General features: G+C 46.7%; 1 protein-coding gene across 1 annotated transcript in view; it reads left to right on the top strand.

Annotated features, from left to right (window-relative positions):
- The first annotated feature begins 5,524 nt into the window (after positions 1-5,524).
- Positions 5,525-17,068, top strand: part of wdr18 (WD repeat domain 18) — a 96,257-nt gene continuing 84,713 nt past the window's right edge. Inside the window, exons 1-3 of the mRNA XM_048252937.1 lie at positions 5,525-5,761; positions 6,798-6,908; positions 8,086-8,219. Coding sequence (XP_048108894.1) covers positions 5,552-5,761; positions 6,798-6,908; positions 8,086-8,219 — 455 coding nt within the window. The 5' untranslated portion in view covers positions 5,525-5,551. The remainder of the gene's footprint in view (positions 5,762-6,797; positions 6,909-8,085; positions 8,220-17,068) is intronic.

Here is a 17,068-nt window from a genome sequence, read left to right as displayed (position 1 = left end):
CTTGGCTGCAGTTGACCAGCAGTAGAGTCGGGCTACTCTCCACTTGGCTGCATCACGTGACCTTTGACCTTTGCTCCATTCCCATCACGTGACCTTTGACCTTTGCTCCATTCTCATCACGGGAGCCACATCACCAGGAAACTATTTTGCAAACCCCAGATAGCAATGCCCAGTGGGGCAGCTTTTTTTCAGTTTGGGTAAAGGGAAGTTTGGCAGTCACTGAGCTGGGCGTTGACTGTCCTGTCCCTGATGTACCAAATTTGGCCAACAGATGGCGCTAAAGGCCTGTTGAGCTGACCTCACAGCACTCTTTCCCCTCTCTGCTGTCATGGGTTCTGATGGAGTGATAACTAGGGGATGATTATGCCCATTTTCCTTTTACATTTGCATGGCCAGGCACTTCAGCTACCGCGCCTGACACTCAGTCACATGATAAACAAATCCAAATATGATAAACAAATCCAATGGGAGGAGATGGTTCCAATGGGGGTTCCAATGGGAGGAAATGGTTCCAGTGGGGGTTCCAATGGGGGTTCCAATGGGAGAAGATGGTTCCAATGGGAGGAGATGGTTCTCTGGGCTTCTGATTCTGTCTTTCCTGTATTCCTTCAATTCTGGCCTCCAACAGCCTGATTTGGAGAAGTGTTCATTCCTCTCAGCCAATCAGAGTGGCAGGACCAGCATGTGTTCATTCCTCTCAGCCAATCAGTGTGGCAGGACCAGCATGTGTTCATTCCTCTCAGCCAGTCAGAGTGGCAGGACCAGCATGTGTTCATTCCTCTTAGCCAATCAGAGTGGCAGGACCAGCATGTGTTCATTCCTGTCAGCCAATCATAGTGGGAGGACCAGCATGTGTTCATTCCTGTCAGCCAATCATAGCAGGGGGACCAGCATGTAAATCTCTTGTTTTTATGTTGTTACAGGAAGTCCTGCAGAGTAAATGGAGAAAATGAACAAGGTATGACACAATCCATCACCATGTAGGGCCATTCTATTTTAGAACATTTAGCATAAGGGCCATAAATCATGTGAAGTATCAGAGGGCACCGTGCCAGTACACACACACACACACACACACTTCCAGGAATGTCGCCTGTGCTAAGGGCAAGGTTACCATCACAGGGTACAAACAAAATAGCAGCGCAAGTCATGACCTACCATATTAAAACATGACGATATTAAAACATGACGATATTAAAACATGACGATATTAAAGTGTAAGTTCAGTGTAAACTGACCCATAGTCCTGTTGTTCAAGCTCATCACATGCAGCCCATAGGAAAAAGAATGAGGCAATTTGGGACAACATGGGCCAAGTTATGGACAGGCAGCTTAAAGCAGACCCATGGGCCAAGTTATGGACAGGCAGCTTAAAGCAGACCCATGGGCCAAATTATGGACAGGCAGCTTAAAGCAGACCCATGGGCCAAATTATGGACAGGCAGCTTAAAGCAGACCCATGGGCCAAGTTATGGACAGGCAGCTTAAAGCAGACCCATGGGCCAAGTTATGGACATGGCAGCTTAAAGCAGTGCAGGTCACTGATTGGATCCCAGAGTGCAGGTCACTGATTGGACCCCAGAATGCAGATCACTGACACACGACATCCCCCACAGGCACGACACCCCCCACATACCGCACACGACATCCCCCACATACCCCCCACAAGCACGACACCCCCCACATGCCCCCCACATACCCCCCACAGGCACATACCCCCCACATACCCCCCACATACCCCCACAGGCACGACACCCCCCACATACCGCACACGACATCCCCCACATACCCCCCACAGGCACGACACCCCCCACATACCCCCCACAGGCACGACACCCCCACATACCCACCACATACCCCCACAGGCCGCGACACCCCACATATACCCCCACAGGCCACCCCACCCCCACATACCCCCCACAGGCACGACACCCCCCACACATACCCCCACAGGCACATACCCCCCACATACCCACCACATACCCCCCACAGGCACGACACCCCCCATATACCCCCCCATAGGCCGCGACACCCCCACATGCATACCTGCGACCCCACATCATACATACCGCATCCCCCACATACCCCCCATACCCCCCAGGCACTATTACCCCACAGGCACGACACCCCCCACATACCGCACATGACACCCCCCACATACCCCCCACATACCGCATTGATGATATAATTTTCATTACACAGGTGCGCGGAACACAGACGCAGGACTATACCAGCCAGGCCTATGGGACACCAGGACTATACCAGCCAGGCCTATGGGACACCAGGACTATACCAGCCAGGCCTATGGGACACCAGGACTATACCTACCAGGCCTATGGGACACCAGGACTATACCTACCAGGCCTATGAGACACCAGGACTATATCAGCCAGGCCTATGGGACACCAGGACTATACCAGGCCTATGAGACACCAGGACTATACCAGCCAGGCCTATGGGACACCAGGACTATACCTACCAGGCCTATGAGACACCAGGACTATACCAGCCAGGCCTATGGGACACCAGGACTATACCAGCCAGGCCTATGGGACACCAGGACTATACCAGGCCTATGAGTCAGCAGGAGGAGTTGCATGTTGTGCAGAGAGCGAGACTTGAGTTGCCAAAATGCATTTCAACAGTCTGCCACAAACACGCTAACAATGTGCTGACAGCACACAGCCACTGACACAGAAGAGGAGGTTGCTCTACCGGAGAGGTCAACATCACATTCAGTTCTCACATACAGAAACACAGCACACACACACACACACACACACACACACACACAGACACACAGACACACACACAGCACACACACACAGGCACAGCACACACACACACACACACACACACACACACACACACACACACACACACAGCACACACACAGGCACACACACACACACACACACACACACACACACACACACACACACAGCTGAAGAGCAAGTTTGCTCTACCGGAGAGGTCAACAGCACATTCAGTTCTCACACACAGACACACACACAGCACACACACAGACGCACACACACACAAATATTTAAATGCTTTCCTCTTCAGTTTACGCCTCCTGTTCACAAGGAGCCAAGTGAACTAATGAAGTGGGTTGTGTACGTGTGGGATGCCAAGTGAACTCATGAAGTGGGTTGTGCACGTGTGGGATGCCAGTAGAAATGAGCCAAGTGAACTAATGAAGTGGGTTGTGTACGTGTGGGATGCCAGTAGAAATGAAACAGGAAGAAGTATTGATGACCTACTGTCAGAGCTACATAGTGTTGTTCATGTTGTGGTGTTAATGTTGTGATTCCAGTTATGTCAGGTGTTGTGTTGGTCAGGTCATATCGTCATGTTTTAATATCTTTTGTTGTATGTTTTAATATAATTTTACAGTAATATTGTCATGTTTTAGTATAATTTTAATATCGTCATGTTTTAATATCATTTTAATATGGTCATGTTTCTACTATCCCTTTAAAGCAACACCAAATACCTTAAAATAATGTTTCCAAAATCGTTTCAGTGGTTCATCAACTCGTAACAGGGGGAACGGCAATTCTGCATTTGCTTTGCGGCCCTCTAACGGCTATAACCGCACTATGTAAGTTTGCCAGATCGGGTAGCGGATCTGTAGTTCGATGGAGACATAAGAAACTACAAATTTGACTTGCATCTGATGTCGCAATACATCGTACTTTTATAAATCATGCAAAATATTCTACCTTGTCTGTGGACATCGTTATTTGCAAAGCCGGTGCTGGATAAACAAATAGCGTGTGTGCGACAGAGGGAAAGTTCTTTGGTGTTGCTTTAAAAGCATGATTTTAGATCCTCCATGTTCCTGGCACTGCGTGTTTCCTATAGTCCTACAGAACTAATGAGTGGCCATGACTAGTAGTCTAAATGTATCTCCTTGGGTACTGCAACATCCTGCAACATTGAGCTCCACTAGCTGCCGCCTGCATCAAACCCAACTCACTGATGCTTCACAATCCATAAGAATTAAATATCAATGTTGTTTTATCCAATATTAGTTGTGCAGATGTATAGTCCATCTTATACACATCCATGAAGCCAACAAAGAAAATGCAAAAATAGAGACGTTTGTGTAATTATTCCATTTTGTTGTCATTCTGCATAGTCTGTCTGCCTCTTCATCCCCTCCATGTTTGGATACTGTCTGTCCACTAGCCACTTTTTACCACTGTCTTTCTACCTCACTGTTTGCGTGCTATATTAGCACATTAGCACATATGCACAACCCCTCCCTCCAAGCCACAGCCGAACTGTGGCCACACTTATACCTTCCTTAAAATAGTTATATATATATATAGATATATAGAATTTATTCTTGCACTGTTGCACTGTTGGACTTACTCATTTGCACCATGACCATCACCATGACCACTATCACCATTGCACTATCACCATGACACACACACACACAGAGCACCTTACCTTACCTCACTATGCACAGAGAATCACAGGCTCAGTCCCTACCTCAGTCATTGCAAGCGCCTCTAGATTGATTAATCACCACTATGTGGATACTGTTTTTAGAATTGATTTAGATTAAGTGTTAGTTAGTATAATTTGTATTTTAGTATATTTAGTATATTCTTTATCTTCTACTGTCCTTATTGCTTAGTTGTGTTTTTATATTATATACTTTTAATTACTTTTTCTGCTGTAGTGAATGTGTGTGTGTTGTCTGTATGCTACTGAGACCTTGAATTTCCCCTGGGGATCAATAAAGTATCTATCTATCTATCTATCTATCTATCTATCTATCTATCTTCTATATCAGAACCTGACATACAATCCAAATAGTCTACAAGAAACCTCAGAAATGCATACTTTTATTGTCAGTATGCATTTTGGGTAACCAGAAGTCCTATGGGGAGTTTAGGACATTGCAAAACGCATGAGCATACCTTGGCAAATAATGGTCTAAAGTACTAATTTTTCATTCTATATTGATCAACTTTTGCACACAGCTTCACAAGTAAGGGCTCAGTTGTGTTTCTAGAATCATATCAAGTGATCAAGGGCTGAAATGTGGTCAGTTCAGAGATGCTTGTTATCCGGCAGAAAGAAAAAACAATATTGTAGCTCTGTAACTCTGTGCCGTGCTTCCTAAGAAACTACAGGATCTTAGCTTTTTTAAAGATGTCCAGCATTTGATGGTAGGCCAAAAGAACACACTGCCCTCTGGTTGTCATTCACAAGACTACTTTTACTTTTATACTTTAAGTAAATTTCCAAGCCTGTACTTTGTTAATTTTACTTGAGTAAGTTAAATCAGTACTTCTACTTTTACCATAGTATTTTAACACAAGTCTTTGTATTTCTTCTCGAGTATGGGAAGTGAGTACTTTTGCCATCTCTGGTAATTTCACAAAGCTTTAGAAAAAAGGTTTTAAGAGTCCTACAATAACCTACAACTCCCATAGTCCACCACTGTCAGGGCTGCTGACGTATATAGTCCTCGACGTTGCAGTGCATCCACGTTCGAAAGTAATCGCCGCGCGCGCTTTGTTCAAGCAAGATGTCGGCGCCCATGGAGGTAGTGGTTTCTGCCGATTCAAGTGGCCAGTTATGGAATTGTGCAGTCTTCGATCTTCATTCAGGGACCAATCTTTTGTCCTATCGAGGTGGAAACAGTTCGTCTAGGTCCCTTACTGTCCTCAATGGCGAATACATTCTTGGAGCACAGCTGGGAAAGAACTTCATCAACGTATGGGAAGTCCAGAGGAAGGTACGGCAACGGTGCTTCTCTCAGAAACATAGCTGAGATAGATGTACTCTTATCATCAGATGTATACTAACACGCACCACTTTCTGGTAGTGTTGTTGCACTTAAATCTCAGTCAGTTTGAGTAAATTTCCGTAGGTCACACTCACACAATAATATCCATATTGCATGTGTGTGTGAAAAGTAGGCCTACTGTCAGTGTCAGTGTCATGATTGAAAACCGTGATCTAACCGTCTGTTTGGTTCTTGTGGATTTTTTATTTTTATTTACAGTATCAAATTGTCAAGTTTGGCAGTAATGTGTCTGTTGTTGTTGTTGTTGTTGTTGTTGTTGTTGTTGTTGTTAATGTTAATGTTTTTGTTGTTGTGGTTATTCTTTCACACAAGCTTACGTCACAGACTACTTGCAGGAGCAAGCAATATCGGATTTTTGGTTGATTTGACCATCAGTTAACTTCAAAACAGGCACTTTACTTTGGATAGACAAAAGCAAAACATCATAGGAGTGATTAACATAAAAAATCTAGTCTGGAGTAAGTCAACATTGGATACCTCCGATATTTTTAGACATCAAATAACTTGTTATAGTGACCAAATGTATAGCTAAGGAGCCAGAAGTGAAAAGACATGGATAGCTATAAAAACAGTGCTTTCATTGCACCTTACTATGTGATCTCAATGGCGATGCAGTGTTTGTTTGCACCTCCAACAGCATGGGGTACCTGGTTACTGCCCAAAGCGCCTCAAACTCCTACAAATGTGAAAGAATAGTTATGGTGGTGATCAGATGAATAAAGTTGGACTGGTGTTGATGTCTGTGTGCTGCACAACATGTGACTCTGTCCAGACTCTGACATGTGACTCTATCCAGACTCTCTCACATGTGCATGTGACTCTATCCAGACTCTCTTATATGTGACTCTATCCAGACTCTCTTACATGTGCATGCCATGTCTTTCAAGGACAGTAACTTCATTTGTGTGTGTAAATAACTTAAATTGTGTGTATTTGTGTGTGTTATGTCTGTTCTGCTTCCCAGGACCAGCTCCAGCAGAAGATCGTGTGCCCTGGCATCGTGACCTGTCTCACAGCCTCACCTGACGGACTCTATGTGCTGGCGGGGATCGCCGACGCCATTTACCTGTGGGAGGTGAGCTATGATACATTTACCTGTGGGATGTGAAGTATCATGCATTTACCTGTGGGAGGTGACAGGTCAGACATTTACCTGTGGGATGTGGGGTATCATGCATTTACCTGTGGAATTTGAGAGGTCAGACATGTACCTTACGTTAGAAGGGCATAATTGAAGGATTCAGTGTAGACACATACAAGACAGTTGCTCGCTCAGATCCTATTAGGACATGGTGTTAGGCTAGAATAAACTGACCATTGTTACACACACGTTGTAGAGAATATTGACTTATACCAAAGCCAGGCATCAACTTTTTGTTAAAGGTGCTCTAAGCGATGCTGGGTAACATCACTTCTGTTGACTTTCAAACAAAACAGAGAGCTAACTCGCTACTTCCTCCCCCTCCCTCCCGTGCTGCTCCCGTGCAATTAAAACTTTCCTAAACGCGAATCTCGTCTGTGATTTGCTGGAACAGTTTGTTATGTTTTTATGGGCTAGGTTTGCCCAGGTTGTTTTTGTTGCCGTTCTTGGAGCCTGGGCTGTCCACAGAGTTCACGCTTTTTTACAGTGTATTCAGGACACAGACAGCTAGCGGTTGTCTAGGTGATGTTTGCAGTGAGTGACATAAAATGTTTTAGCCTTAAAAACACGTGGCATCGCTTAGAGCACCTTTAAAGGTGTAGTGGTAGTTCATGATAATTCCAGCATAAAAAGTTGTGTCTTGGTCTATCTAGTCATTCTTTGTCGCTAATAAATTGCTATGAACTTGTTTTAAATCGAAAGTTGACAGACGTGCAGGAATTGGAGGGAACTATGCACTGTCCTGGGCAGTTTGACCCAGTGATGGTCATTCCTACTGGGCAGTTTGGCCCAGTGATGGCTCATTCCTACTCGGCAGTTTGACCCAGTGATGCTCATTCCTACTGTCCTGGGCAGTTTGGCCCAGTGATGGTCATTCCTACCATCCTACACATAGATGGGCGGACGTACATTTAAATTGCCAAGGGATTGAAATTGTACAAGAACTATCTGGTATTTTATTACAACTATGTGAACTTGTACAGTTAGTTAATGTATCTTTCCAAATGACAGAGCCACAACACGTTTATAGTCGTGCTTCTAATTAGAATCTACCGTAGGTTGCCCTGGTAACACAACTTGAGTTTCATTCTGCGCTTGGTGGTGTCTGCAGGTTTCCACGGGCAACCTGTTGGCCATCCTGAACCGCCACTACCAGGACCTGACCTGCCTCCGCTTCACCGATGACAGCAGTCACTTCATCTCTGGAGCCAAGGACAACCTGGCGCTCATCTGGAGTCTGGTCAGGTAGGAGCTCACCAGAGGTCATCATGGGTCAGCAGAGGTCAGCAGAGGTCATCATAGGTCAGCAGAGGTCACCAGACGTCATCATAGCTCAGCAGAGGTCATCATGTCAGCAGAGGTCATCATAGGTTATCAGAGGTCAATTTCAATTAATCAATTAATTTAATGTTTGAAGTGCAGTATCACCATGCAACATGATGTAGTGACCTGTTCTGACACAGGAGGGCAGGCGTCAGGCAGGAAGGTTCCCTCTTCTTGAGTTGGACTCTGCTCAAGGTTTCTCTTTGGAACACGAGAGCTGTTTTCTCTTTGGAACACGAGAGCTGTTTTCTCTCTGGAACACGAGAGCTGTTTTCTCTCTGGAACACGAGAGCTGTTTTCTCTCTGGAACACGAGAGCTGTTTTCTCTTTGGAACACGAGAGCTGTTTTCTTTGCCACCATCACTGTGGATCTCTTGGGCTCTGTAGAGTAGAGGGGCCTGAATCAAACCTCTGTGTGTAGCAAACAAAACTGACTAACTAAGACACCATCACACCATCTGAGTGCATTGGGCAAAACTCGATATGGAATCACTGCTGGAAGCATCCTGACGTCAGAATGGACAAATGGATGTGTCGGCCCTCTTTCACAAGTCATATTCACAGTCACTCTGTGCATTCGGCTTTCAGAGATGTTGCCTTTTTACATTACATTACATTACATTTAGCAGACACTTCTTGACCGAAGTGACTTACATATGTCAGCTATATTACAAGGGATTACATTGTCCCCGGAGCAACTTGGGGTTAAGTGCCTTGCTCAAGGGCACAACGGTGGAAGCCGGGAATTGAACCCACAACTTTCAGGCTACTGCACGCTAGCCCAGCTCCTTAGCCACTACACTACCACCGCCTTTAACAGTAGAGAGAGAAAGAGACATTGGCCCATCATTTATGAAACAAACGTACGACGTAGGACAGGCATACGCTCTATTCTGTAGTCTTCTTACGCCATAGCCTGTGTGTGTGTGTGTGTGTGTGTGTGTGTGTGTGTGTGAGGGAGAGAGAGAGAGTCTTCTTACGCCATAGTCTGTGTGTGTGTGTGTGTGTGTGTGATGTGTCTTCTTATGGCATAGTCTCTGTGTGTGTGTGAGCTGTGGTTATGTGTGTTTACCTTTACGAAGACTCTGTAGTATCGCTTGGACAAACCAGCAGAGCAGCTGCTGACCCCCCCCCCACCCCACAGGCCAATGTATTGCCTCTATACCCCGGTGGCAGTGTGCCATGTCTGACTACCTGCTATGAACTTTACATGTGTGTGTCTGTGTGTGTGTGTGTGTGTGTGTGTGTAATGTGTGTGCAACGTGTGTGTGTCTGTAATGTGTGTGTAATATGTGTGTGTGTGCTGTGTGTGTGTGTGCTGTGTGTGTGTGTAATGTGTGTGCGTGTAATGTGTGTAATGTATGTATGTGTGTGTGGTGTGGTGTGGTGTGTGTGTGTAATGTGTGTGTGTGTGTAATGTATGTGTGTGCGTGTAATGTGTGTAATGTGTGTGTGTGTGTGTAATACAGTGGGCATCGCTTTCAAATGACCACTTCATTCGCGCATTACGCGGCGTGAAGATGCGTGAAGCTTTATTACCACTTTCAGCCACTGTGCGTCGCTCTACCACTGTACATCGCTCTGCCTCGCGGTCCCTTCTGAAAAAGCAGGATCTACCATTAAACATAATTGTTGCCGAGAGTAATCCCAGCCCTCTTAATTCAATAACAAAATAAATCATGCATAATTAAACATTACCTCGATTTAGGCTACTTGGGTATGGCTTAAGGCTTGACTACGGTGGTAACGAAAAATCGAAATCGAAATTTGCTGTCTACATTATTGTCAGTGTTGGGTTAACGCGCCTTCACAAAAATCAAAACAGTGGTGTGATAATTGAGCCAGTAGAGAAATAACTGTTCAGAATTAATCTGTAGCCTTGGGTAGGCTTCTGCAGAAAACAATGTTGTTGCCGATTTAATACTATCTGGCGACGTTTTTAACAGGCTACGCAATAGAGGCTTAGACAACTATGACCCACGTTTTAGTTTCATAAATTAATTTGCCCTAGTCAATTGACTGCTTGACATGTCATTTTTATTTTTCTGTACAATAAACAAATACATCTGCTTTATGCCGCAGAATTACATTCATATTTGGAACTTACATAGTCCATGCATCGTTCCACCACGTTAGTGTTTCCCAAAACCATAGTAGCAACGGAACGTTCGCAACCACTATCGTAAAGTTGTGTAGTTACAACTACACCTCTCGACCTGTGGTAGAATGCTAGAAGCATAGTTCCAGGGATCTTCATGTCAAAGACGTCACTGACGCCAGTTATTTGTTTGCAAATTAATAATTATAAATATATTTAGGTTTCTAATTGATATTTACACTTCTAACCACCATACATCCATATTTTAAAATGCCCAAGGCAGAAAATACATAAATTAAAAGTCAATTTGCAGCCATGTGCACGTAAGTAAAAGTCACACACCTGCAGATAATAATAAGGTGGTGCTTACTTTTGGCCGAGTCAGCTGAAAATATGTAGCCTTTGATTTTCATGGAGGGGGTCCTTGTTAGTTTACATAAACCAAGCCAAGAAGGCTGATTCTGATTTTGATAATATGATCTGCACAAAAGATAAACTTAGGTAAACAACAATGTCAATATTGTTGTCAACGTCTTAACCCAGATTCGAACTCTTTGACAGGGGACTGGTAACTGCTGTGCAACGGCGGCTGTCATCTGCCGGCCTTAACGCAATGCGCCACAGAAGTATGTGCAGGTGCCTGTTCACGTGCTACTAAACGTCATTAACCACCTTAGTCCAGACTACTGAAGTTTGGAAACTATCATGGTCCAAACTTACAGTACTATGGGCACGACAGTTTTGGGAAACAGTCGTAACACATGTTAGTTAGTTGAACGATGCATCCTGTTAGTAAAAAAAACAACCTCCGTGGTTGTGCGGAAATGCCCCCAGATCAGCTTGTAGGCCATTAGCAATCTGTTTATTTTATTTTATGAAGCCTACACAGTATATCAAATGCCACATTCTCACTTTCAATAGACAGATGCAATAGCCATTGGCAGGGCAGGCATATTTCTGGCTATTAAATTATTTCTAAACCAGTCTGCTAAAGTTTGTAGTGAAGTCTGTGTAGGGTTTTCCAGGCTCCATTTCTTTTTACGAGACACCCTGCTCACTTGAGCCATCTACCGGTTGTTTGGGTTGTTGCAGCGTCACACTGGGAAAATACAAATTAAAGTCGCGTGATACAGCGTGATCCCACGCACGGACCGCGAGTGAAGCTGGCCAAGTCGAAGCACTGCCCACTGTAATGTGTGTGTGTGTGTAGTGCGTAGTGCGTGTGTGTGTAAGGCAGGTATGGCGTGGTGTCGCGTCGCGTCGGTTCGAACAGAACAGTGACTAGCTGGCTGAGCGATGAGCTCAGCATCACATAGATACACACACACACACACACACACACACACAGAGATATACAGATAGCATCACAATCACCATTCTTTGGTGTCTTTGCAGATTGTTCTAAGATCTGCATGGAAATGATCTCCAATTCTAACATGTTTTGCTGCATTGCCTCCAAGATCACACACACACTCACACACATATACCCACACCACACCACACCACACCACACACACACACACCACACCATACAACACCACACACCACACCACACCACACCACACCACACACACACACCAATTCTAACATGTTTTGCTGCATTGCCTCCAAGATCACACACCACACACACACCACACCACACCACACCACACCACACACACCAATTCTAACATGATTTGCTGCATTGCCTCCGAGATCACACGATGGTGCCGTCTCATCTGACTTCCAACTTTGGGATTTTCTTCTGGCATTTTGTAATGTCACCCAAATGTCAGCAAATAGGCTATTTGTTAAGGCAGACACCTGCACAGAGACACTTTTACTCTTCAGCACTGTGTGTGTGTGTGTGTGAGGATCTTCTCTTCTGTGTGTGTGTGTGTAGTGTGTGAGGATCTTATCTTCTGTGTGTGTGTGTGAGGATCTTATCTTCTGTGTGTGTGTGTAGTGTGTGAGGATCTTATCTTCTGATTGTGTGTGTAGTGAGTGAGGTTCTTATCTTCTGTGTGTGTGCTTTGTAGTGTGAGGTCCATAACACTGCTGCTTGTTGGGCTGCATCCACGTGTTATTGATGGCGGAGCTGTAGTTCTCCTCCTCTCCAGAAGGGGGCAGTATTAGTCTATGACATTAAAGATGCCTGCTGTCCTGACAGAGCAGTTAAACAGGAGAAGTGGAAATGTACAGTTGGTGGTAAACATGAGAGGCTGCTGAGAGAGAGAGACAGGGAGCTGGTGCCTGTCTAAGGTCTCTCTCTCACACCATGATTACCGTGCTCCGCTAACATGCTAACATGAAGCTAACATGGCAGGCAGTGAGACAGAATCACTCAAACACAGACTACAGTGAGACAGTGAGACAGGACCACTCAAACACAGACTACAGTGAGACAGGATCACTCAAACACAGTCTCTACATTAAATATGCTCCAAATAGAGCATCCAACGGTGGTCTGTTAGCACCCTCTCCTTGACGGACATGCTATGCTCCTTAGAATGTGTTGATGTGGGTTTTGAAGCTGAAGACTGCCTGCTGTGTGTTGCATTGCTGGCTTTGTCAGCAGGAGCTGTTGGTCTGCGCTCCGTTCTGCAGATGTGATTGGCCTCACATCTGGTGTCGGCATCGATCACTCCGATGTTTGATGTGATCGATGAACTCAGGGACTCGGCTCTTCCTCACACGTCTGGCTTAATCATTTATGAGCCTCTAAAAACTTGGTGCTATCAGGCCCAAACAGCACATCCTCTCCTCTCTTCTCTTCTCTTCCCCTCTCCTCTTCTCTCCTCCCCTCTCCTCCCCTCCTCTCCTCTTCTCTCCTCCCCTCTCCTCCTCTCCTCTCCTCCTCTCCTCTCCTCTCCTCTCCTCCCCTTCTCCTTCCCACTCTCTGATTGAACACCTCCCAGTGGAATCCTTAGGTGGGTAAATGAGCGGAATTGTAAACAGTATCCTGCAGCGGTCCTCTGCGTGTGATTGGCTGAAATGAGTAGGCGGGCGGTTCCTTAATCCTCGTGAGTGGCGGGAGGGTGAGGCGGGAAGCTCCCGATTGCTCAAGCTCAACAAGGCATGTTGCTGTCTGTATGCTGGAGCTGTCTGTTGTCCTCTATCTGTTGTCCTCTGTCTGTTGTCCTCCTTTTCCCTTTAAAATTCCACACGGCAATTTTAAGTGCTTGAACTGTGCAGCATGCAATTTCATGCTCACAGAAAAGGTATTTACACATCCAAAAACAGGCAGGATATACAAAGTAAAGGGCAGAATTACCTGTACTTTTATTGTGTATTTACTGACATGCCCTTGTGGGTTGTTGTATGTGGGCAAAACTAAGCGACAACTCAAAACCCGAATCTTTGAGCACAAATGCGCAATCAGAAAAAATGATGACAAGTCATCAGTCGCGGGCCATGATGCCGGCATGCTTAAGTTCATGGGCTTAGAGCTGGTCAGTCGGTCTCCAAGAGGGGGAGACCGTGAAAACCGCCTCCTGCTTTCTTTAACTTAAACACCTGTGTCCCGAATGGGATGAATGAAGATCTGTCACTAAGTTGTTTCCTATAAATAGAACATTAATATGTGGATTGTATGTTCATTTTTAACATGTTTAACAATCTTTGTACTTAATCAATGGACTGTTTGAAACATTAGTGACATTATTGGACTGGATATCACTTTAACACTATTGGCTGGTGTTAATATGGGTGTGTTAATATGGGTGTGTTAATATGGGTGTGTTAATGTGTGTTAATTGGGTGTGTTAATGGGTGTGTTAATGGGTGTGTTAATATGGGTGTGGGTATATAAAATGGCTACATTGTTACCTTGTTGCACACTGAAGAAGACACGCGCCGAAACGCGTCAAATAGTGTGCAAATAGAAGTGTATATATGCATAGTGCGGCCTCTCTCCTGCAAAGCCAGCTAAGACTAGTGATCATACACATAAACCCACACAGATGTGAATTGACTACAAAAGGCATTTGGTTATTATGAAAATGTATTTTCTGTTTCAAGGATGCAAAAGGCTGGTCTTACAGAACCAAACTCTTCAAATGGACATGCAACATGTGCAAGTGCTGCTAGGCTGTACAATTCAGTATAATGGCAACTAAAGCCTTATTGGAGGATATCAACAATTCAAAGGGAATGTGAAGTCTATTTAGAGACAGCCCTGATATTTAGTTCCATGATTGATGATGGCTTATCAAACGTTTCAGATTTTGAAGGGCTTTCCACGCAATCTGTGATGAATGGGATTAGCTTCCCACAGCTTAGCATAGATTAGCTGCCTTGAACATCTGCAGGGACCTTTTCCCTTTCAGATCACCGATAGTTTTCATTTTTAAAAGACTACATCTACTCTTATGGGTTAAAGAAGGCTACTTACCGCAGGAAACATCTACTCTGATGGGTTAAAGAAGGCTACTTACCGCAGGAAACATCTACTCTTATGGGTTAAAGAAGGCTACTTACCGCAGGAAACATCTACTCTTATGGGTTAAAGAAGGCTACTTACCGCAGGAAATGTCTTGTCAACAGGGTATTCTAGTGAGGCATGGCAGTAGCCTATGGGACAGGATCTGCCAAGTCTATAGGTCTACTTAAGCTACAGCCTGACTAGGCCTAATATGTGCGAAGCTAGCTATTTTTCATTACATACCACACGCTTTACGCATCTACATACAATAACACACACGCGACGCAACGCGCACGCACACGCATTTCATTACTTTCGGCCGCACGCACGCACGCACGCACGCACACTCACACACGCATTCACGCATCTCACGCACGCACGCACGCACGCACGCATACACTTCACGCACACGCACGCACACATACACTTCACGCACACTCACGCATCTCACGCACTTCGCGACACACGCATTCTCACGCATTCACGCACTTCACGCACGCACGCACGCACTTCACGCACTTCACGCACGCACGCACTCACGCACGCACGCACACACGCACTCACGCACTCACGCACGCACGCACGCACGCACGCACGCACTCACGCACTTCACGCACGCACGCACGCACACACTCACACACGCACTCACGCACTCACGCACGCACGCACGCACGCACGCACGCACACACACACACACGCACTTCACGCACTCATCACGTGACGCACGATTTCACACGCACGCACGCATTTCACGCATTACACACGCATTCTCACGCACGCGACGCATTTCACGCGCACGCACTCACGCGCACACACACGCACTTCACGCGACGCACGCACTTCTCGCACGCCAACACGCACTTCACACACGCACACACGCACGCACGCATTACCACGCACTTTTCACGCACTTCACGCACGACGCACTCACGCACACGCACTTCACGCGCACGCACGCACGCACACGCACACACGCATACGCATTTCACACGCACTCACGCATCTGCACGCACGCACGCACACACACACACACACACGCACTTACACACGCACGCACGCACTCACGCACGCACGCACGCGCACACGCATTCACACACGCACACACGCACGCACGCACACGCACGCGACACACGCACGCACGCACGCACGCACTTCACCACGCACACACACACACGCACGCACACGCATTTCACGCACGCACGCACTTCACGCACGCACTTCACGTGCATACACACACGCACTTCACGCACGCACGCATCTCGCACGCCGCACGCACGCACACAATACACGCATTCTCGCACGCATACTCGCACGCACTTCACTTCACGCACGCCAGCGCATAATATCGCGACGCGCGCACGCGCACGCACTTCACGCACACGCATACACACGCACTCTACGCATACACGCGCATACACGCGACGCATACACGCACGCACTTCACGCACGCATTGCCACACATACGCACTTCACGCACGCACGCCGCATCACGCACTTCACGCTGCACGCACGCACGCACACGACACGCACTTCACGCACGCACTTCACGCACGCACACACGCACGCACACACGCACACGCGCACACACGCACGCACGCAACACACACACGCACACACGCACGCACACGCACACACGCACACACACACGCACGCACACGCACTCGCACGCACTTCACACACACGCACGCACTCCTGACGCATTCTCACTTCACGACGCACGCCACAAGCACACACGCATTCTCACGCATCGCATCTCACGCATTCTCACGCACGCACGCAAGACGCACACACGCACGCACTCCTCACACACGCACACACGCATCTTCACACACGCACACTCACACACATACACACACACTCACACACGACACTCACACACGCTACACACACACACGCTAGCACACACACACACACTCACACACACACACACATGCACACACACATGCACACACATGCACACACACACACACACACACACACACACACACACACACGCCATCACACACACACCACACACACACACACACACACACACACACACACACACACACACACACACACACACACACTTCACGCACTCACGCACGCACGCACGCACTCACGCACTCACGCACGCACGCACACACACACACGCACACACGCACGCACTCACACACGCACTCACGCACTCACACACGCACGCACACACGCACGCACTCGCGAACGCACGCACACACGCACGCACGCACTCACACACGCACTCGCGCACGCACTCACGCACGCACACACGCA

The sequence above is a fragment of the Alosa alosa genome, chromosome 9, assembly GCF_017589495.1.
Source record: "Alosa alosa isolate M-15738 ecotype Scorff River chromosome 9, AALO_Geno_1.1, whole genome shotgun sequence".
Lineage (NCBI taxonomy): Eukaryota > Metazoa > Chordata > Actinopteri > Clupeiformes > Clupeidae > Alosa > Alosa alosa.
This window is presented reverse-complemented; position numbering and strand designations above follow the sequence as displayed.